Genomic DNA, 24,844 nt, shown 5'->3' with positions numbered 1-24,844 from the left:
AGGGGTAAGATAGATACTGCCTACAGGAAAATTAAAGAGACCTTTGGAGAAAAGAGGACCACTTTTATGCGTATCAAGAGCTCAGGTGGAAACCCAGTCGTAACCAAAAAGGGAAAGTAGAAAGGTGGAAGGAGTATATAGAGGGTCTATACAAGGGCAATGAACTTGAGGACAATATTATAGAAATGGAAGAGAATGTAGATGAAGATGAAATGGGAGATACGATACTGCGTGAAGAGTTTGACAGAGCACTGAAAGACCTGAGCCGAAACAAGGCCCCCGGAGTAGACAACATTCCATTAGAACTACTGACAGCCTTGGGAAAGCCAGTCCTGACAAAACTCTACCATCTGGCGAGCAAGATGTATGAGACAGGCGAAGTACCCTCAGACTTCAAGAAGAATATATTAATTCCAATCCCAAAGAAAGTAGTTGTTGACAGATGTGAAATTTACTGAACTATCAGTTTAATAAGTCACAGCTGAAAAATACTAACGCGAATTCTTTACAGACGAATGGAAAAACTGGTAGAAGCTGACCTCGGGCAAGATCAGTTTGGATTCCGTAGAAATATTGTAACACGTGAGGCAATACTGACTCTACAACCTATCTTAGAAGAAAGATCAAGGAAAGGCAAGCCTACGTTTCTAGCATTTGTAGACTTAGAGAAAGCTTTTGACAATGTTGACTGGAATACTCTCTTTCAAATTCTAAAGGTGGCAGGGGTAAAATACAGGGAGTGAAAGGCTATTTACAATTTGTACAGAAACCAGATGGCAGTTATAAGAATTGAGGGGCATGAAAGGGAAGTGGTGGTTGGGAAGGGAGTGAGACAGGGTTGTAGCCTCTCCCCAATGTTGTTCAATCTGTATATTGAGCAAGCCATAATGGAAACAAAAGAAAAATTCGGAGTAGGTATTAAAATCCATGGAGAAGAAATAAAAACTTTGAGGTTCGCCGATGACATTGTAATTCAGTCAGAGACAGTAAAGGACTTGGAAGAGCAGTTGAACGGAATGGACAGTGTCTTGAAAGTAGGATATAAGATGAACATCAACAAAAGCAAAACGAGGATAATGGAATGTAGTCGAATTAAGTCAGGTGATGCTGAGGGAATTAGATTAGGAAATGAGACACTTAAAGTAGTAAAGGACCAAAATAACTGATGATGGTCGAAGTAGAGAAGATATAAAATGTAGACTGGCAATGGCAAGGGAAGTGTTTCTGAAGAAGAGAAATTTGTTAACATCGAGTATAGATTTAAGTGTCAGGAAGTCGTTTCTGAAAGTATTTGTATGGAGTGTAGCCATGTATGGAAGTGAAACATGGACAATAAATAGTTTGGACAGGAAGAGAATAGAAGCTTTCGAAATGTGGTGCTACAGAAGAATGCTGAAGATTACATTGGTAGATCACGTAACTAATGAGAAGGTATTGAATAGAATTGGGGAGAAGAGGAGTTTGTGGTACTACTTGACGAGAAGAAGGGACCGGTTGATAGGACATATTCTGAGGCCTCAAGGGATCACAAATTTAGCATTGGAGGGCAGCGTGGGGGGTAAAAATCGCGGAGGGAGACCAAGAGATGAATACACTAAGCAGATTCAGAAGGATGTAGCTTGCAGTAGGAACTGGGAGGTGAAGAAACTTGCACAGGATAGGGTAGCATGGAGAGCTGCATCAAACCAGTCTCAGGACTGAAGACCACAACAACAACAGGCCAAGTGGGTGGCAAGAACCAAGGACATGTTGTAGTGGTAGTTCTCACCTGCGGAGTTCTGAGAAACTAGTGTCTGGGGGAAGGAATCCAGATGGTGCGTGTGATGAAACAGGCACCGAGGTCATGTTGAACAGCATGCTCTGCAACAGGATACTGTGCGCTGCCTGTATACACCCTCTGCCTTATGCCCATTCATCCTCACTAATAACTTAGTGGTAGTCATGTCGATGTAAAAGCTGAACAGTGTTCACATAACAGCTGGTATGTGACGTGTCATTTCACAGGTGGCTCTCCCTTTGAGAGTATATGTTTTACCAGGTACAGGGCTGGAATAAGGATGGTAGCTGGGTGCATACGGCAAGTCCTGCAGTGGGGATGGTCACAGGGCTATGAGCCATAGGGTAGGGAGATGAGTGCAGAAGTAGCATAGGGTGTGACTAGGATATTTCGGAAACTGGGAGGGAGACAAAAAGCTATTCTAGGTGTGGTGGGCAAAATGTCAGGCAGGATGGATCTCATTCCAGGGCATGATTTTGGGAAGTCATGGCCTTGTCGAAGTAGCTGATTAATACTCTTAAGACCAGAATAATACTGGGTGACAAGTGGTGTGCTCCGAAGTTGTTTTTTGGAGGGATCAGCAGTACCATGATTGGATGTAATGGCCCGGGAAATCTGCTCTTGAACTAGGCTGTTGGGATACTTACGTCCAGTGAAGGCTGAAGTGAGAGTACTGGTGTATTGCTGTTAAGGATCTGCATCCAAACAAATACATTTGCACATGGAAAGGATGGTAACTGTCACAATGTAAATACTGTTGTTTATTAGTAGGTTTGATGTAAATGGAAGAGTGTAGCTGGCCTTCAGGAGGGTGAGATCAACATCAAGGAAAGTGGCATAGGATTAGGAATATGCCCATGTGAAATTTAAATGGGAGAAGGTATTTAGAGATTCTAGGAATCTTAACAGGCCAGCCTCACCATGAGTCCATACAGCAAAGATGTCATTAGTGTATCTAAACCAAACCAGGCGCTGAAGGCTTATGGATCCCAGGAAAGCCCCCTCCGTGCGACCCCTGGAAACATTGGCCTAGGGAGAAGCCATCCTGCTTCCCTTGACTGTGCCCCTGATCTGTTTGTTTGTCTGTCCTTCAAAGGTGAAATAATTATTGGTAAGTATAAAGTTGATTAAGATGAGTAAGAAGGATAACATAGGTTTGGAATCAGGATGATTGGGTTTGTGGATCTTAGGACGAAGGTAAAAGATGAGAGTGTATGGTTTGGGTGGGGTAAGAAGTTCTTTGGATTGAGGTGTGAGTCCTTGTGAGGTGCCTGAGATTTTTAGGAGGGCATGCAGGTCAGTTTGAATCACAGGGATGGGATCTTGATGGCAGATGCTGTAAGTAGAGGTGAGAGACAACTGGTGCAGACCTTCACTAACATACTCCTGTCATTCAAGTACCACAGTGGCAGATCCTTGGTCTGCTGGGAGTATAATGATGAAGTCATCAGCTTTAAGTGAACCTAGAGCCTGGTGTTTATAGAGGACACATTAGGGTCATGTTGTAGGTACCTGAGGAAAGGCTGTGAAGCAATGCTGGATGTGAAGAACTCTTGGAAGGCTTGGAAGGGATGATTCTGAGGTGATAGTGGTGGCAGATTAAGTTGGGATTGTGGTTGGAACAGTTCTATGCAGGGTTCATTGTCAGGTTTGCTATGCAAAGGTTTTGGTATTGAGTTGCAAAGTGATATTTCCAGTTGATATTGCATGTAAAGGAAAGTAGGTTCTTCATCAGAGCAGCATGGTTAAATGCAGGTTTAGGGCTGAAAGTGAGATCCTTGGATGGCACAGATAATTCGGTGGGGGAGTTCTCACCCACTCATTGCCTCTTGTTAATCATTGTCTGTTCTCATGATTTTCATTCGAATTTTTCTAATTTTTCCCAATTCTTTTTCCTGCTTTGACTTGTGGCACAATACATCAAATCAGTTTACTATCCATTGGTCTTCATAACTTTAACCATGGGGTCTAGCACTATTAAGTGCACTGCACTACATTTCGATTATCTGAACATATTTACATCAAGTCCTTGTTGATAGTCATTACAGTGTTGATACCAAAGCTGTTTAGTAGTAGTGGTCTTGCCATGATATTGCATTCATTCATCAGGAAGCTCACAATTTTAAACATGGTTGACAGCAGCAATCATAAATTAATTTTCAATATATAAAGTTTACAGCCAAGTGGTTGCATAAGTTTAATGTAAAAACCTTAACCAGGTTTTGATACCACTAAGGGTATCTTCCTCAGAAGGAAGTCGCCTGTAATCATTAAACGTATTATAAAATAAATGTCTAAGATAGGAAACAGTAATTCATGCATCATATTTTTATACTGACAGTGTCACATCCTTTATCACAAAGTGGTTTTACATCTTATATCTGTCATCCAGAAAGTGTCATGTTAGTAACAAATAGAAGTAATTTTCCCAGTGTGTTTTTTGAATAGATGTTTTGATGTAGTCCTATTTAATTCATTAAAACATAACATAACATTCATTTTTAAAAAATGCTGTGACAGACCCCTCACAGTTGGTTAAGCCAGACACAAAAATTTGATAGTAAACGATCTTCAGTGCTGTGGATTATTTTCGTTCTTGGGGAGAGTACAGGGGTAAAAGCAAGGCAAAGATCAGTTTTAGAAACAATACAGTTATGAAATAGTAAGAAAGGCAATTGAGATGAATATAATGAATAGATACTTAAAAAGAAGTTGAGGTAACATTAAGAGGGGTAAAAAATATTATAAATAACTTAAGACAGATGTGGTGCACAAAAACTAGGAAAAACTGTAAATACAACAGAAGTTATAAGCAGGAGCAGCTAGCTACAAGGTTGGCACATATACAAATTAATTACATAAGGTAAACATTCTTTGTGATGGTATGTGACCATAATTTGTTCAGAGTGCTGAACAGATAGGGCTGCGTGCCTCTACCAAAAAATTTATCTTATGTCTTTAAAAACTTTATTTTACATCTTTAAGGTTGTGCCTTGTTTAGTTTTTCACGATAATCTGAATGTGTTAATTGAACCGATTCATGTCTAAGGAAAATGTAACACGGGTTGAAATCAAACATCTCTGTTGGAGTATAACAGTGCCATTCTATAACCATACTGAGCCCAGAAGATGTGTTTCCTTCCGAACAATCTGTCAGCTTGATGCTATCGATGATAAATTTTACCTTAACCATTTCCTTTTATGGTCACCTTTCCAGAATTCTCTTGATGCAGTGGACCTGCTATGCAGTACCACCAACTCTTACTCTGTGACTTCTTCTTTGGGTGTACAGGTCTCTTATTAACCAGAACATCTCTGAAACAAATCTCAGAACAGAAGAGAATTACATTTTTCTTCAGCTTCTTCCAATTGTTTCTGGGTGCTGTCATTGTAGGCAACACCACTTGTTCTCTGCCTTCCAAAACACCACCAAGCCATGACACCAAAGCATAAGTGACCCCTTCACAGCAGTTGGAGATGGCCAGTTGCCGTCATGTCTTGGTGACACTCTGTGCTCAAACATTTCACTCTGACTACGTACGTTCAACAAACCATCTTGCGCACAGTGGAAAGTTCTCTATGTGGTAACTACCTAAGCAACTTTATTACACAAACATCTTTCATATGATTGCAAGGAAGAGGTGGAACATCATGGTACACCACGCACATCCCCACTAAGAAGAAAGATTTCATATAAAACTACTTGTTTATCTAACTAAATTATTTTACAACTTTCAACATTTGTTAACATATCATTGAAATTAAATAAAGTTTATTAAAATCAAACTCAATTTTATTCTTTCACAATACAAAACTTGTGCGAGCATGTCTCTTAGTTCTGTCTTTGCAGTTTGCCATTACTAGATTCAACAACAATTGTATTTCCATTTTGTTTATGTCTTTAGCACATATTTATGCTTATTTAGTTAAGGGACAAAATGTCTTATTAATAACACTGGTTGACAAAACTGACCTGCTTTCTTTCACAAGAATAGAAATATGTGAGATTCAATTCTGAAAGTATTTGTCATGCTGAATGCATGTTCTGTTTTTCTGTTTTTGCCATCAGGTAGGAGTTTTGTGTGGTACTCATTTGAATTTTTGGTAATTTGTAATAAAATCAGTAACTAGCTATCTAACTGTAAATGATATCATAGTTAATCTGACTTAACTAGAAAGTGGTGGACAGTGATTTTCACGCATCTTTTCCACCTGGAACATAACTCTTCTTGGTTCAGCAGCAGTCAGCCAGCATATGAGAACTCCACTTGCCTCGGTACCTCTTTTACAATGTAGAAATTTGATGATGAAAATGCTCACTGTGCTTATCACTAACAACCACGAGATTTTCTGGAAGAATTTGTAAGTGAGAGTCCGAGAAGTGAAATTTTAAGGAAATGTTCCATCCCATAGCTTTATAAGAATGCTGATCAACCACTTTGGTTTCCAAGGAAACTGCAACATACATTTTTGAAAAACTGCTGGGCTGCTTTTTCCTGCAGATTTAATAATCCGTCAAAATGTACATCAGTCATTAATGACCATATGTGAGGTCCTATAAAAATTCCCTCTTGAGTTTAGCATCACCAACTTTGGGTAATTTCAATTTCAAATACAAGACCCAATCAGAAAATTTATCCATAGCGTTGACAAAAAATTTCTCACAACCCCTAATTTAATATGCAGTGGAGGCAAATATATTTTCTCAATATTCACTAAAGGGAAATGTGACACATTTTTCTAGCCAGCAATAAGAGATTCATGTTTAGGCCATGATTTTATAATGTAGTGAGATTTCATATATCTGCTGTCTTACTCACAAAAACGGTACACACTACAAGTATTGATGGAGTTTCATTGACGCAATACACTCTACACAGAATGGAAGGAAATAATATTTCATTAGTGATATGTGTCCCTAACGCACTCACAGTCACTCAATACTCACACGTCACAATACCAGATCGACAGGTCTGCACAGTCTTGTCGTGTGGTGCTTTGGCATGACATGACACATCATTTCTTTAAATACAACAGTACTAAAATCACTACATAAGAGGTATCAGACTCCTATGACAGGTCAAAGAGAATTCTAAAATCAAATTTTAAAGTGTAGCTGTCACAAAACTTGTGCCAGATGAAAAAATAGCAATGTAAAAACATGCCCTAGACTCAGTAATCAAATTTTTTGTGAAGAAAACCCTGTCAACCAGTGTAAGATCATTTCTCTGTCCTCTCTCACTTTCGTAAACTACTATTTACCTCCAGCTACTTCATAATTACATAGTTAGAATTTTATAGATGAAGAAAACACACAAGAGATTTGTCCTACCAGATAAGTTGCATCTTACTTTGTGTAAATCATTGACTACAGCAGTGTAAGGTTCTCAAGTTTATTGACTTAGAATAGGTTTACATCTTTAATTATAATAAGGCGTTACATGCCGACATTTTCCTCTGCACACCTTTCCATGATTTCAAATCCCAAATCTTTGTTAGGACCAAAGAAATAAAGTACACAAATTCCCTTCCCCCCCCCCCCCCCCCCCCATCCCCCACCACAGCCCAAGGTACTCTGCTTAATGGGTTCTTCACTGAGATGCCATACGACAAAATTTGGTCAGCATGTCATAAAGAACAGACTTGTCTCCGTTTCACCCATACAGTCCCATAATATTGGCCCTAACTAGACCACTGTCAGTAGCCAGTAGAGACTGGGTAACAACACATCAGTTGTCCTTGGTAACTAGCCTTTTAGTCATCCTTCTGTAATCAGTGGTCTCTCTCAGTATTTCATTACTGTGAAAAAAATGTATTTGATTGTAGGTACTTCTGTACTTAATAGCTTACATTAACTACTTAACATCTTATATTACCTAACCTCCCATATAAAAACATTCAAAACCCAACCATTTTTCATAAAAGGAAAGAAAAGGAAATGTAAAAAATTCAACGTACAAAATGTACAACATTACCTTTCTTCTAATCATACAGTCCTAATAAGTGTTAGTTAATAATGTTGTTCTTAAAACTCAAATAACAAGCTTCTCCTATTGCCTTAATGCTGCAAGATAGGATAGTAAGGGAGGGATGTCAATTATAGGCAAGGGGATAGTTGAAGAGGAAGGAATTGCTCCATGGAAAACTAAATATGAAGTAATGAAGCACTTAACTGGAACTGCCTACAGATGTCGTCCGCCAAACTTGCAAATGGTGCAAATTCTTCTGGAAATTTCAATTTCTTCAACAAATCAATGTTGTGTAAGATATTTACTCCAAAAATGCTGCATTGTTTCTACTAGAGATTAGATAATCCTAAAGTGTTATAGCCATTGTGCCAGTGTAATGTTTAATTCACTTATTGTAACTGATTTGTAACAGTTGAATGCATGATTCACTTTGTTTGTAATATAATCTAAAACATCTCCTTTAGCTTTAACTAAGCATTGAATAAAAGATAGTGTGGCTGTAAAGCTTTGGTTAGTTAAAATCAGAATCAAACTAGAAATACAATAAAGTAACAGGTATAACTAAAGATATTTGTACCAACAGTTGTTATATTCCTTTAATATCCAGACTCAATAAATTGAATATCAGATTTGATACGCATCAACGCCTTTGTGTCTGTTTGATAGGCTTAGGCGCTACTGAATCAGTGATTAGACGAGTATTTAACACTTCATTTTCTGCCACAGCATACATAACAACATTCCTTCTGTTATGTAAATATGTAAACTTTTCAATTAAATTCTTTTATTCACAAATCATTAAACAAACAAATAAGACCTTCTTTGCCTTAGGTAAGTAATTATAGTAAATATAATTGTGTAAGTAATATAAATAAAAGTCTGTTTCTCCAGATTTGTGATTGGTAATATGAGGCATACTACATCCATAATAAGTTGTAATGTCCTCTAGGTTAACTATTATAACCACCTCCTGGATCAGGACAGAAAATGCATTGTAAATCTGTACCAGCTATGTCTGTGTTAATTAGTACACTTCTTCTTAGTAAGTACAGGACATCTAAATAATGTAGGATGCCTGATACAGCAGGGATTTCAATGTTAATAAACTTTTGTCCTTCAATGTACAATAAATGACATGACAGCTTACATATTACATAATCATAACATAAAGCTTTCCACAGGTAATCGATAAGGCACAGATACTTGTTGCAATAAACCTTAAAATACAGACACAATTTAGCATCACTACATGTACTGTCCCCTGATATGCTGCTTCCACAGCTCAAATAATCATCATTGTATCTTGAATATTTTTCAAAATTAGTCTTAGACTTTAGAATAGAACCAAATTCTCACTTGAACACTACTTCAAATTGACTCAAAGTCTAAACTTATTTCTGTATTTAGAACTCCAATTTAGTACTTCCCATTCTAAATGTTTAACAATAAAGTTAGTGTTCATGGTGTCTGCCCAACCCTTATGTAATACTTCTTTAAACTGCTTCAAAAATGCTGCTGGGTGTACAAAACCATCTGGTTTGAACTTTAGAAATTCCTTCTTGTATACTACAGTGCTGCCCACAGAATTTGGTGTAGCACTGGCAGTGTCTACCTTTACTTGAACTTGCATCCTTCTGAACTAGTCAAAGCCAATTTCCAGCACATTTACATGATTTCGCATGCCTAAGATTTGATCCTTCAGTGTCTTCAATCCATTGTGTGCCTCTTTAAAGTGCTCTTCAATCTCTTTCTGTACTAAATCACATGATTTTTTTTTATGTTTTATGCTGTAATTCCTAGGTAGTTTTACTAAAGTTTCTTGTATTTTAGAAATTTTATCTACTTTTGTAGATACTTCATCTAATGCTTGTCCTGGCCATTAATATTTAAGATAGCTCTACTTTCCTAATTTTCATATTGTCCACCAACTCGTCTTTGATGGTTTCAGTGTCAGGATCCCCCCCGCCCCCTTCCCCCCAATTCCACTTGTTGAGTTTGAAGTATTTGACACTATTTGACAGTTTGTCTAATGGTTTTAGCTTTTCTAACATTTTGGCTAAACTAGTTTCCATGTTGCAGATGGTACAGGGCTTAAAGTATTCATAACAATATTTAATATATTCCAAGAGCCCTGAAATCCTGTAATTCTGTTTTAAGATCAGTAGAACATTTATTGACAACACTGCACAAATAGATCACCACCAAAAAAAAATCAGCTTGGGGCTGTTTACAGCTCACCTAATTGGGAAAGTTGCACGCTGCTGCTTTGTTGTGCGAGGGCAAAGTGATGTCATGATCAGTAACTGTGTGGTTATTGTGTAGTTAAGTAAATGGCCACTGCACTGCGAAGTGAGGCTGCACTGCTATTGCATTGGTTGGCTGCTGCAAAGGCACTCTCAGGGATCACTGCTGCACTTGTATCCTCGGGATCAGTGCATCAAAATCTTCTGTTTCATCAATATAATGTTTCTTGACTTTTGTTGACAGTTATTTCAACATATAAATATTTCATGTTGTTGACCTGGTTGCTATGGTCAACTAATCTCATTTATCCCTTCTGTTGTTATAATTCACACTTATTTTGTTTTTACCAGATCACAAAATTGCTACTTAAATATTGTAATTACGTTGGGCAATAAAACAATGAGTGCTTGCCTATGTCTTCTTTACTGTTTACTTCAGCTGCTGTAGGCAATGTCATATTTTCTACAACTGCTTTTTGAAACTTATTTTCATTTGTGATAAAACTCTCTTCTCTTTGCACGTCTTATCCACGCCCTGTACTTAGGGTGCCAAAATGGTGTGTAACAGTGCCACTGTGTAGCTGTACTGAACCCTGAAGACTTATTTGCTTCCCTGTTTTCTCTCACCCTGTTACTATTGATGATACTTTTTACCTTAATTATTCTCTTGTGTGGTCACCTTTCCAGAATTCTCTTGATGCAATGGGCCTGCTATGCAATGCCACCAACTCTTCCCATTTGACTTCTTCTCCCTATGCAGTCGAGAACTGGAAGAGAGCTTTGAAGTACTCTAGCTACGAAATGACATAACTGCTTTTTAAAGAACTCTTCTGTATTTTGTTCCTCGTATGTAACAGTTACAACACTGGGCAAACAGATCTCTTATTAATCAGAATATCATCTCCAAACCGAATTTCCGAGCAGAACAGAAGAGAATGACATATCTGTCCAGCTTCTTTCAACTGTTTCTGGGTGTTGTTGTTGTAGGCAATGCCTCTTGTTTTCTGCCTTCCAAAATACTGACAAGACATGACACCAAAGCATAAGTGACTCCTTCACAACTTGTGGAGACTTCAAGTCCCTGTCGCAGCTCAGTGGCACTCTGTCTTGCATGTCCCATTCCAACTCTGTACGTTCATCACACCAGTGTGGGCACAGTGGAAAGTCTTCTGCATGGTAACTGCCTAAACAATGTTTTTCCACAAACATACACTCCTGGAAATGGAAAAAAGAACACATTGACTCCGGTGTGTCAGACCCACCATACTTGCTCCGGACACTGCGAGAGGGCTGTACAAGCAACGATCACACGCACGGCACAGCGGACACACCAGGAACCGCGGTGTTGGCCGTCGAATGGCGCTAGCTGCGCAGCATTTGTGCACCGCCGCCGTCAGTGTCAGCCAGTTTGCCGTGGCATACGGAGCTCCATCGCAGTCTTTAACACTGATAGCATGCCGCGACAGCGTGGACGTGAACCGTATGTGCAGTTGACGGACTTTGAGCGAGGGCGTATAGTGGGCATGCGGGAGGCCGGGTGGACGTACCGCCGAATTGCTCAACACGTGGGGCGTGAGGTCTCCACAGTACATCGATGTTGTCGCCAGTGGTCGGCGGAAGGTGCACGTGCCCGTCGACCTGGGACCGGACCGCAGCGACGCACGGATGCACGCCAAGACCGTAGGATCCTACGCAGTGCCGTAGGGGACCGCACCGCCACTTCCCAGCAAATTAGGGACACTGTTGCTCCTGGGGTATCGGCGAGGACCATTCGCAACCGTCTCCATGAAGCTGGGCTACGGTCCCGCACACCGTTAGGCCGTCTTCCGCTCACGCCCCAACATCGTGCAGCCCGCCTCCAGTGGTGTCGCGACAGGCGTGAATGGAGGGACGAATGGAGACGTGTCGTCTTCAGCGATGAGAGTCGCTTCTGCCTTGGTGCCAATGATGGTCGTATGCGTGTTTGGCGCCGTGCAGGTGAGCGCCACAATCAGGACTGCATACGACCGAGGCACACAGGGCCGACACCCGGCATCATGGTGTGGGGAGCGATCTCCTACACTGGCCGTACACCACTGGTGATCGTCGAGGGGACACTCAATAGTGCACGGTACATCCAAACCGTCATCGAACCCATCGTTCTACCATTCCTAGACCAGGAAGGGAACTTGCTGTTCCAACAGGACAATGCACGTCCGCATATACCCCGTGCCACCCAACGTGCTCTAGAAGGTGTAAGTCAACTACCCTGGCCAGCAAGATCTCCGGATCTGTCCCCCATTGAGCATGTTTGGGACTGGATGAAGCGTCGTCTCACGCGGTCTGCACGTCCAGCACGAACGCTGGTCCAACTGAGGCGCCAGGTGGAAATGGCATGGCAAGCCGTTCCACAGGACTACATCCAACATCTCTATGATCGTCTCCATGGGAGAATAGCAGCCTGCATTGCTGCGAAAAGTGGATATACACTGTACTAGTGCCGACATTGTGCATGCTCTGTTGCCTGTGTCTTTGTGCCTGTGGTTCTGTCAGTGTGATCATGTGATGTATCGGACCCCAGGAATGTGTCAATAAAGTTTCCCCTTCCTGGGACAATGAATTCACGGTGTTCTTATTTCAATTTCCAGGAGTGTATTTCATCTGATTGCGAGGAAGAGAGGAAAACATCATGTTACTGTACACTACTTATAACTGAGTGCTGAATACAAATGAATAACTGAGTCAGAGGCGTAAAGAATTTTGCGGAAAAATAATTATTTAATCTAGTGGAAAGGAAGAGTTTTAATAGAAGAATGGAAGAGGATTTTGCGCTGAGAATGCTCCAAAAAGGACAATATGTGGAGCAGCAGATAGGCTAAAGCTGAGCTTTAAGATAGTCGTGTGTCAGAGAGCTAACAGATTAATAAGTTGCAGCATAAAGATAGTTAGTGGCTGTGTATGTTTACTAGCTCTCTGCTGAAGGACTTTGTCCAAAAGTTGAGTAGCATATTGACATTTCTTACATGTCTGCTGCTCTATGCTGCCTCTGTTTGGTGACTAGAATTATATGTACTCAACAGATTTATATTCCTTTCTGGTTTGCTCATCCTTACTTATTTTACTTTGCACGTGGCAAGGGCTGTACAAGGATCTTCTGTTTCTTTCTGCTGAGTGCACTGTTTGTCCATTGGCATTGGTGTTCATCCTGCCTGTGACCTCCCCAGTCTTATCTTGCCACCTAATTGTGAGTCTTCTCTTCCTCTCATTCCATCTATTGTTCTGTAGAATACTATTCTAGGTAGTCTATTCTCCGTTATGCTTGCTGTATACGGCCTCGCTAGTTTGACCTTCTCTTCTGTAACACTTCAACCTTATTACTTTGTGTGCACAGCTCTTGCAATTCTTTAATTTTTTTTCTTATCCTCCAGTCCATGTTATTTTCATCATATACAGGTCTGAAAATATTCCTTAGTATTTGTCTTTCAAATATTAATAGTTTTTCTTCATCTTTCCTTCTAAATATTAATGATTCATGTCCTTATAGTGTTACCAGTATAACAGTTGAAAGGAACAAGCAGATTTTAAAGTTAAGAACTCTTTTTTCCTTAAGATTTTGTCTAAACGAAAATGTGTTTTGTTCACTGTTGTTAGATAGGCATCTGTTTTTATATCCATTCTGCTGTTGTTAAGTACTTGGAGCTGTCAACTTTCTTAAAAGTTAATCCATCTACAACCAAAGGTGCATCAATTTGGATTTTCTTTCTTTTGACTAGATAATCCTGTTTTCTCAGCAATTTTGTAATAATTTTGCATCAATTTGTTTAATTCTGGTGTGGAACAACATATTAATGGTACGTAATTTGCATAGTAAGTCTAATAATGTTCACCTCATGCATCTGGATCCCTTGTGGATTAATTTTAGCAAATCGTCTATCTATCTTCTTTAAGATGACATTAAATAAAGTAAATGAAATGATGTCCCCTTGTTCAATCCATTGTACACCTTAAAATTTTCCATTTCACTCACAGGTGTCTTTATATGACAAAAGTTTAATCTGTACACATTTTAACTAATCTGCTAAATTCGAGGGTATTTCAAAACCCCTCATTACATTGAGGAGTTTGTGTTGGTGTATGTTATAATAGGTCTTTTTGAAATCTAGAAGTAATATGTAGACATCTACATTGAATTCACACACCTTGACTATTGTTTGCCTTAGAGTGTATAAATTATCTAATGTGGATCCATTTCTGCAGAAACTGCACTGGTAGTCCCCTACTGATTCTTCAGTTATTGGGATCAGTCTGTTTAATAGGCAAATTGATAGGATTTTATAAGAGACATCCAATGAAGCAATTCCTCTGTAGTTATCACTCACAAGGAGATTGTTCTTCTTGAATATTGGACACACAATCAGTCTGCAGGTATGGATTCACTCTTACAAATCATTTCTATTAAAGACTGTAGTTCTAATTACAGTTGTGGTTGTGGTCATCTATTCTTTAATAACTTAGTGTATATCAGATCTTCACAACAAGCCTTATTAATCTTTAATTTATTTATTGATTGATTGCTGTATGGTGTGGTTACTTGCACATCACCTATATTGGAATTCCCCATTCCCATATTTAAAATGAAGAAAGTAGAGCTTACAGCATTTGGAGGGAAAGTAAATCAAGAGAGTCATAAATTCCAGGAAAGCGTTTGAAAGTAACAATTTATTGAGAAAGAGATTTGGAAACCAGAGTAATATATGGCTCTTTAGATAGTTGGTATTACAGACAAGAGACCTAAATTTGTAATAAGAAGTCTCAGGGTGAAAATGCAAAGAGATGTAAATAGAGGCAGACAGATTATGAGAAAAAGATTGTTAAAAGAAATAAGAAACAACATTAAATAATAAATACTGAAAATGAAGACTGATACTGGTGTAAAGAGTTAATGTGGATGGTAAGCATATAAAAGGAATAAATAAGCTGCAGAAGAAAATAAAGGAAGTACTAAGAGATACAGACTGGGGGCGAATGGGAGCAGAGGGAGGTAAAACAGGTACATAGTGAGAGAGAAGTGTGCTAGAGAGCTATTTCCTATTTTTGGAGTTAAGGCACACCAATTTTGGTAGGGAGATGATGAAACAAGCCCCAGTTCTTGCTGTTGCGGACCAGACCTCACGCAGCAACTATACATTACATGTTTCTGTTATAGGTTCTTTATATAGAAGTATTCCTTCTGACTTGTAGTGTGGAGTAAACCCATGAACAAGACATTTTGATCCCTAACTTTAATTATCCTGGACCTCGTGTGATGACAAAAAGTAGAGTGCATCAAAAAATTTGACCAAATTAAAGTTTGATTTCATTATCAAATACTTTGTCATGCTCTTGAGATAGTTTATAGAACAACTATGCAGAAGTGTATGCAGGACCTCATGTGATGACAAAAAGTAGAATGCATCATAAAACTTGACCACATTAATGTTTGGTTTCATTGTCAAATACTTCGTAATACTCTTGAGATAGGTTTATAAAAAAACAGTGCAGAAGCGTTTGTTTCTCCAACACATGTAATTATTTACCATAATTTGATATCAGTATAAAAAAAGATTTTCTAGCAGGAAAGAAGAATCATATTGATATAAGACTGTATCACACAAGAAGAAAAATCCTTTTACAAAGTTACAGTCTGTAACATACTAAACATTCATTTATGTCTGTATTTTGTGTTGCAGTCAGTATTCTTCTGCGTAAAGTGTAATGTTGTTACAGGGAGTGCTTGGCAGAGCTCAAGAAAGGTGAGCAAGAAAAACAGAAACTGTATGAAGCCCTTTGTATCTGCCATGATGTACCATTGCTTCAGGAGAAATTAGATTGCTTATCAAGTGCAGCCCCCTTGCAATTGCAGCAGTGGACACCTATAAGAGTTTTACATCGCCGACCACTGGCAGAGAGAGTCAGAACCATACACTCACTGGCAGCAAAGGAGGTCAGTGGACAGCCAGGTAAGAATGTAGCATATTATGTTCGTACATATTTACTTAATGAGTTACATGAGTCAATTACATCAGGATTAGCAACTGGAAGTAAATATGTCATCAAATATGTTATTCAAGATTTATTATTTCCAAAATATTCTGGTAAGTTTATGGAAATCCATATTTGTACAAACATTGAAATAAATTTGCAGAAATTAGCAGTTACAAATTGCTTTTGAATGGTGTGACGATATTCAGGACATTTAAACAAGTTTCATGTTCACATCAGATCTGGAGACCAAATGGCAGAAATGCATTATCTAATGTGCATGCCCTGATGATGTACGGAAAATTGTATCAGTTTAAAGACTACCTAACGAAGGACTAGTGCAAATAGTTTAAGGTGTAATTTCCTCATTTCATGTAAAATACTACAATTATAATAATTATGAAATGTTCACATCTCAAAATCAATCTGCGCAAATCTTTTTTTCTGAACATTTTTCATGAATACTTCATGTAGAGAAATTCTGCCACCAACAGGCAAATAGGTCAGTTCCCTCCCCTGACTGAACCACAGTCATACACATTTGGTTGAGTCAAATCGAAAGACTTGCACCAGGCGAATGGTCTGCCCGACGGGAGGCTCTCGTCACACGACATTTCATCTGGTATTGATCTATTTATATTGTGTGCTCGTGCGATTAGGCAATCGCAAACATTTTTCCATGAAGTCATTGCCCATATTTTCTCACAGTGGGATCAATGTATTATCAGTTATAGCAATTACTTTTGAAAAACTTAACAATTTATTTACTTTTTTTTCTCGTCTGCCTTGTTTTCATTTGACTGCGCCTTATGCTTCTGTGGGCAAGCATTTAACAATTTGGATGTTACCAATGAAATTCACTTGCAGGTTATTTATGCAGTATCCTTGACTGATTTTAAGGATAAGTAGGAAGGGCTGAGCGGAGACACATCTGTGTGAAGCCGGGACAGCTGTTGGGAACCTGTGAAGTGTCAATGATGCTAGTAATACATTATTGCAGTTCAGTTTACAATTTACAAGTTGTCATTCTTTTGCACCAGCCTTGGCAGTTGCTCATTCGGCTGCATATTGGATTCTAGCTGACGTCCATTGAGTCAGCTCAGTGTCTACATGCCCAGGCAGTGTTAGTGATGCCTGACACTGCAGCGTGTTGCTGGCGAGCATCTGCGACCAGTGTCCAGCACGGAATGGTTTCATGTTGGCTGTTGGAGTATCCTTGGTCCCACTCTGAATTCTACAGTGACATTTGGTGACCTGTCTGTAATGCACATGGTGTCGGTAGTCATGTAGTCGGTTGATCTCCTCCTTACCCTTGGTAGGTTTCAACATCTGGAGGCACCTGTGTGTTGAACAGGAAAGTGGAGTCCAGGAGGTCCTGTTACTGGCCTCTGCATTGAAGTATCATACTGGCAGCATTGTGCAATGTGATGTTGTTGGAAGACAGTCAGTTTCTCCATCAGTAGGCGATAAGTGGCGAGCAGCATGAAGTTGGTCATCTTGAATGCATCTTCGACTAGTTCACAAACTGTGCTGAAGCATCTAGGACATGTATTCACTACAGTACCGTAATCATGAAATCAAGTGCTATTACTGTGCTTGCCATCAATCCCAATAATCAACTCATGATGAGAGCTGGAGTATTTAAAAGGAGCTGGCATGTGCCTATGACGCAAGGCTCAGTTTGTAATGATCGCATGTCTTCTCCTCAAATTTTGCTATATTTTCTTAACAGCCTGTTAACTGCTGTGCCAGTTCCTTGCTGTGTGCTCTTGTGAAAGAGATAGAGTTCCTTGAAACATGTCTTATGAGCTAAACAATGCCCTTGTCACATTTCCTTTGGTTTTCTGTCACAGTCTCCTTTCTCTTTCCGCCTCTTGATTTTGCCTACAGCAGTGTGAATGAGTTTTAATAAAATTTTCTAATTTCTGCCCCTTTTGTATTTTCTGCCATAACAGAAGCAACTGTTTTAACAGTGTTCAAAAAAGAGTAAACTTTAATAGAACACATTCTCATTCAACATGTTTAAAAAGAATAACTAACTGACAGATCAATGAGTAATTATTAAAACACTTCCTAAAAAGACAAGAAATGTGAACATAAACATTACACACAATATATAGTGACAAAACCATAAATAAAGACAAGTAATTAATTCTCAGCACCCTTCGTAATTATTCTACTTCTTAATTCTCCAGCACTTTACAAATTGTTCAAATGGCTCTGAGCACTATGGGACTTAACATCAGAGGTCCCCTAGGACTTAGAACTACTTAAACCTAAATAACCTAAGGACATCACACACATCCATGCCCGAGGCAGGATTCGAACCTGCGACCATAGCAGTCACGCAGTTCCAGATTGAAGTGCCTAGTACCGCTCGGCCACTGTGGCCGGCAAACACTTTACAAGTCAGTGGTTTAAGCAAGTTGATTTTAGCTCACACCATGTTCATGTTTAGTTTTAAAGTCCTTCCTATGTGTTGCTGAAGGAATTTGTGTGAAATTTCAATATGTTTATTGACTCTTTTTTTTCCATAGGTATTCCTCAACATATATATGGCAGCTTGATTTTCAATATATATTTCTGTCAGTTGATTCAAACCTGAGATTTCGAGTTGTTCACCAAGATGTCATATCCAATATTTATTGTGGATCAAAAAGGCAGCAGCAGTTCTGTTCTCTGCTGCAGCTTTGATGTTGACATAACACTTGCTTTCAAGTGCACCAAACAGTAGGTCCTCCTAATATGATAAAAACTCAGCTGATGTAGCATCTTTTTGAGCTATCCCACCATAATCACAGTAAGCATAGGGAACAGTGTTCAGTCTTCATCAAAGAATATCCTAGATTCCATAGTTCACTTAGGTACTGGAAAATGTGTTTACTGTTTTTGAGTGACTAACCATTGGTTTATTATTAAATCCCCTTGAAAAAGTCTCAAGATTTCCTTTGTAAACATAATTTGATTTACAAAAATTCCATGTGAACTTATTTTAATTTCCTTTCCAAGATTTTATTTTATTTTTTTATTTTATTTATTTATTGTTCCGTGGGACCACATTTAGGAGAAGTCTCCATGGTCATGGAACGAGTCAATACATGAAATTATAACACGATTGTAGAAACAGATAAAATGAAATATAAGAAACATATTCAGGCGACAAGTCGTTAGTTTAAATAAAGAAAATCAAGAATGTAACACTGGAATTTGCTTAATTTTTTATCTCTTCCAGGAGCTCCTCGACAGAATAGAAGGAGTGAGCCATGAGGAAGCTCTTCAGTTTAGACTTAAAAGTGCTTGGGCTACTGCTAAGATTTTTTAGTTCTTGTGGTAGCTTATTGAAAATGGATGCAGCAGAATACTGCACTCCTTTCTGCACAAGAGTCAAGGAAGTGCATTCCACATGCAGATTTGATTTCTGCCTAGTATTAACTGAGTGAAAGCTGCTAACTCTGACAATTGATTTTGAAATATCCTCTCAAATGTTATTTCAAACTTTTGATTCAACTTGTTCAAAAGTATCTGCCTTCCTTCCAATAGGTAATCCATTATCAGTAAACAGAGCTATAATGATACTTGATGGTAACAGATACAAGGAACACTATTGGTCTTTACAAATCCCTATGTCATTAGATAATATGACAATTTCTCATTCCAATTCTTTGGAGGGCGTTTTAGGCCATTTAAACTCTTCCTAGCTAACAAACTCTACTTGTATCATTGTTGAAGGTAAGATCTCCTCTTGCAGCTCACAGTATAGAAATACTGTCTTTACATAAAAATCTGTTGTTTTAATTTTACTTATAACTGCAAGACTAAGACACAATCTAACTGATTCATAAAAGTTTCTGAGTAATATAGTTCTTCCTCTTGCTCAAAACCTCCTGCAACTAGTCTGGCTTTATAACATCCAGTGCGCTTTTACGCAAACCTGATACAGGTTAAAAGTTTTACATTCTTTGGAAGTTTTAAAAAGAGTGCACGTTTTCAATTATGTTAAAGGTTTGTATTCATCAGACATTGTTGCATTACACCAGTTTTTGTCTTTCAAGGCATGTGAAATAGAAATGCCCTCAACTTCACTGCTCATGTCAAAGTTCGAATTATTACTGTTTTAAACAGTATCCAGTTCATAGTCCGCAAATCTTATAGATAGCCTAAAGTTTTGTCAATCACATAGTTTTGGTGGTGAGACTATTTTTGAATTATATGATAAGTGACATGCTGCCACCTTCAAAGACATCACAGAGTGATTTATCAATCTTGTTTCCTCTGAATACTCGATTTCATTCTTCTTTTCCCTTTGAGAAAGTCTTGACTACAATAGCTTCTTCTGCGCCTGCAATTTTTTTGTCAAATATGACCTTATCAGAGGCAACATCTTTTTCATCAGGTAATTAGATTTTTGTATCGGGTCAAATCCAAACCGTATCTGACATAGGTTCCTTTGTTTGATTGCTTTTCAGTGTATCTTTGTTTGCAATTCTCAATCAGAATGTAGCACTCACAACCAAAACTTTTCAAATTACTACGGCAGGACTTTTTTTCTTTTATTGAACTTCTTCCAGTTTGATTTGGTTTGAAGACTGCAATATTTATCACTTCAACCTACAAGTTCTCATTCATTTTGCTGTGGTGTACAAGTGTTAGTCTTGATGTGAGAAACTCCAAATTCATCTAGAAGACCATTGGTGATAGCATTCTTGATCTTGATCCCATTATCTAACTTTTTACATTTTACTTTCTTCCCAAACTGATTTTTTTACCATTTCTAATTTGGAAAAGCTGTTCTTTCATCTCTAGAACATAAACAATGCAGAAATGGGAAAATCTCGAAACAACAAAAATACGTTGCTCATCCTGTCAACATGAGATTCGATTAACTTCTCATGGTTGGGATTCACAGTCATATAATATTTCTTAAAAGACATCATAGTTGCCATTGACTGTATAAAATATTTATTGTTACTATTACAATTTCGGCCTTATGGCCATTTTCAAGTAACACTGCAAAGTTAACAACATATTACGCTGTAGTAAGTGTCATACTCATCAGATCTTGTGGGTCTCTCACAGTCAAAAGGCTGCATTTTGATGACGACATGTACTCATGTCAGATAGTTATATGTTGTTGTTGTTGTGGTCTTCAGTCCTGAGACTGGTTTGATGCAGCTCTCCATGCTACTCTATCCTGTGCAAGCTTTTTCATCTCCCAGTACCTACTGCAACCTACATCCTTCTGAATCTGCTTAGTGTATTCATCTCTTGGTCTCCCTCTACGATTTTTACCCTCCACGCTGCCCTCCAATACTAAATTGGTGATCCCTTGATGCCTCAGAACATGTCCTACCAACCGATCCCTTCTTCTGGTCAAGTTGTGCCACAAACTTCTCTTCTCCCCAATCCTATTCAATACTTCCTCATTAGTTATGTGATCTACCCATCTAATCTTCAGCATTCTTCTGTAGCACCACATTTCGAAAGCTTCTATTCTCTTCTTGTCCAAACTATTTATCGTCCATGTTTCACTTCCATACATGGCTACACTCCATACGAATACTTTCAGAAATGACTTCCTGACACTTAAATCAATACTGGATGTTAACAAATTTCTCTTCTTCAGAAACGCTTTCCTTGCCGTAGCCAGCCTACATTTTATATCCTCTCTACTTCGACCATCATCAGTTATTTTGCTCCCCAAATAGCAAAACTCCTTTACTACTTTAAGTGTCTCATTTCCTAATCTAATTCCCTCGGCATCACCCGACTTAATTAGACTACATTCCATTATCCTTGTTTTGCTTTTGTTGATGTTCATCTTATATCCTCCTTTCAAGACACTGTCCATTCCATTCAACTGCTCTTCCAAGTCCTTTGCTGTCTCTGACAGAATTACAATGTCATCGGCGAACCTCAAAGTTTTTATTTCTTCTCCATGAATTTTAATACCTACTCCTAATTTTTCTTTTGTTTCCTTTACTGCTTGCTCAATATACAGATTGAACAACATCGGGGAGAGGCTACAACCCTGTCTTACTCCCTTCCCAACCACTGCTTCCCTTTCATGTCCCTCGACTCTTATAACTGCCATCTGTTATATATTCTGACATAATGTAACTTTGCAGTGTTACTTGAAAATGGCCATGAGGCCAAAATTGCAATAGTAACAATAAATATTTTGTACAGTCAACGGTGACTATGATGTCTTATAAGAAACATGAGATTCGTTTCAAAGAAGTCCTAACCAGAGTATTTTCAGCAACCTACATATTTGTTGGATGAGATTTGTTATGTTGTTTGCTATAGAGGCAACCAACAAATACAGAGGTTTCATAAAAATGTGAAATTATTGCAAGAAATGCATGTTTGAATATAAATGCAGATGTTAGCCAAGCCTGATGCTTATGCTGTTGTATTTTACTATGAATGGTACCTGTGCAGTGTCCTCAATACAGTGCAGGTGCCAGCTGTCATCAGAACAGAGTTCTCCGTAGTTGTGAGTGCATTATTGTCAGAGCTAAATGAATTCAAACATGGGCAATCTATTGGCGCTCGTATGGTGGGTGCTTCCATAACCAACCATTGTTTGGAGTTTCAAGAGACATCATATCGAAAATTTATAGCATGTGCAGTAAAAGCGAATAAACATCATCCACAAAGTCACATTGTGGATGAAAAAAGTCACAATGTGGATGAAAATGTGTCTTGAGTGATCATGACAGAGGCTCATTGAAGGGGATTGTGATGAAAAATAAATAGAATGACTGCTGCAAAAGTCACTGCAGAACTAAATGTTGCACTCGTGAACCATGTTGGCACCAAAATATCGTGAAGGGAGCTCCATAAGTGGGGATTTGCAGGGCGAGCTGGAATTCCAAAACCTCTCATCACTAGTGTCAACACCTCTAATAGGAAAACATAGTGACAAAACCATAAATCAAGGACTATGGAGCAATGGAGGAAAGTCACTGGGGACATCCAACATAGGGATATACAAAAATCATTGTGTCATTTGGCCCAATGAGTATTGTTTCACACTGTTTCCAACTTCTGTCCAAGACAGGTCCCAAGAGTAAACCATGGCGGAGGTTCAAAGGTGGTTTGGGCAGCCGTATTGTGACATCCCATGGTCTCATTGTTATTCTGCAAGGTCACATTCTGTCAAGAACTACGTGACCGTTGTAGCTTATCAGGTGCATCCTGTGGTACAAAGTTTGTTTCCCAATGGAGATGCTGTGTTCCAAGATAACAGGCCCTCTGTCCACAACTCATCATCCATGATCGGTTTTGTGAGGACGAGGTTGAATTGTCACAGTTCTACTGTCCACCACAGTCACCAGAGCTCAATATTATTGAGCTTTTGTTACCTGCTTTGGAGTGAATGGTGAGTGATTGCTATCTGCCTCCATCATAATTACCTGAAGTTGCCACTATTTAACAGGAAGAACAGGAACTGTATTTAATCTGGTTTCTTGCCATACAATGTTTCTAAATTTTTAATCATTTTACTGGCCAACTTGCAATTTGATATTTTCCTGGCTATATTGCTGCTCACATTCAAACCTGTAAAAAATTATGACTCAAGATATGTATCAATCCAATACTTTGTATGTTATTCAGTTTCTTTCTCCTTCTTGGTTTAATTTCTGTCTAGTTGCTACTGACAAAGACGTTCTTGACTTCATTGTTAAGTCTAGTTGAAATCATCAATTGCAACTTAATAGAACACATCAATTACCTGGCTGCCTTGTAACTGAAGTTTGACAAAATAATTATGCGTTTCATTTAGTGATGCTAACTTGACAGCTGACACTACTTTCAACTATTTGCTAATTTGCTGTGCATTACTGACATGTTCGTGTAATTCTTTAAGAAAACGTGCAAATATGATGTATACAGTTTTTCACTTTTTTATACCTGGGCCAATAACTTGTTGATAGATTCTAGTGTTTTCAAGATAGTTCGCATGCAGAATTATTTATGCAGTGGCCTTGAGTGATTTCAGTGATAAATAACCATTTGAACAATGTTTAAAAGAGTAAGCCTATACTTCAATAGATCACATTCTCATGCAATGTGCTTAACGAGAATAACTAACTGATAGGTCCAAGAGTAATTATTACAACACCGCCTGAAAAGACAGGTAACATTTATATGTTGAGTCACAGACAGACACAACAAAAAGACTGCTAAACAAGTAAGCTTTCATCCAGAATGCCTTCTTCCGAATTACTGAATTAGACACACACACACACACACACACACACACACACACACACACACACACACACATATTCACACAAACACAACTCACACACATATGACCACTATTTCTGGTGATGCCAGGCTGTTCACACACACACACACACACACACACACACACACATTCACACAAACGCAACTCACACACATATGACCACTATTTCTGGTGATGCCAGGCTGCGAACAGCTATGCTTGATGGGAGAAGCAACGTGTGTTGTGGGGATAAGGAGGAGGCTGGGGCAGGGAAGAGAAGGGATAGCAGGATAGGGGGATGGTAAAGTGCTGCTTGTGGCAGCATGCAGGGACGAGGTGGAAAGAGGGTAGGGCAGCTAGTTGCATTCGGGAAGTTAGAAAGAGGGCATGGGAGGGAGGGGGGTGGGGGAGAGGAGAGAAGTAAACAGACGGTAGGTGCCTTGATGGAATAGAAGACTGTGTAGTGATGGAGTGGAAACAGGGAAAGAGATAGGTGGGTGGAGGACAATGACTAACTAAGTTTAAGTGCATGAGAGTTATGGGAACATTGGATATATTGCAAAGAGATTTGCGATCCGCACAGTTGAGAAAATCTGGTGTTAATGGGAAGGATCCCAAT

At 38.9% G+C, this 24,844-nt stretch overlaps 1 protein-coding gene across 1 annotated transcript in view; it reads left to right on the top strand.

Annotated features, from left to right (window-relative positions):
- Positions 1–24,844, top strand: part of LOC126473151 (tRNA pseudouridine synthase Pus10) — an 81,164-nt gene that overhangs the window by 26,081 nt on the left and 30,239 nt on the right. Inside the window, exon 7 of the mRNA XM_050100010.1 lies at positions 15,735–15,967. Coding sequence (XP_049955967.1) covers positions 15,735–15,967 — 233 coding nt within the window. The remainder of the gene's footprint in view (positions 1–15,734; positions 15,968–24,844) is intronic.

The sequence above is a fragment of the Schistocerca serialis genome, chromosome 4, assembly GCF_023864345.2.
Source record: "Schistocerca serialis cubense isolate TAMUIC-IGC-003099 chromosome 4, iqSchSeri2.2, whole genome shotgun sequence".
Classification (NCBI taxonomy): domain Eukaryota; kingdom Metazoa; phylum Arthropoda; class Insecta; order Orthoptera; family Acrididae; genus Schistocerca; species Schistocerca serialis.
This window is presented reverse-complemented; position numbering and strand designations above follow the sequence as displayed.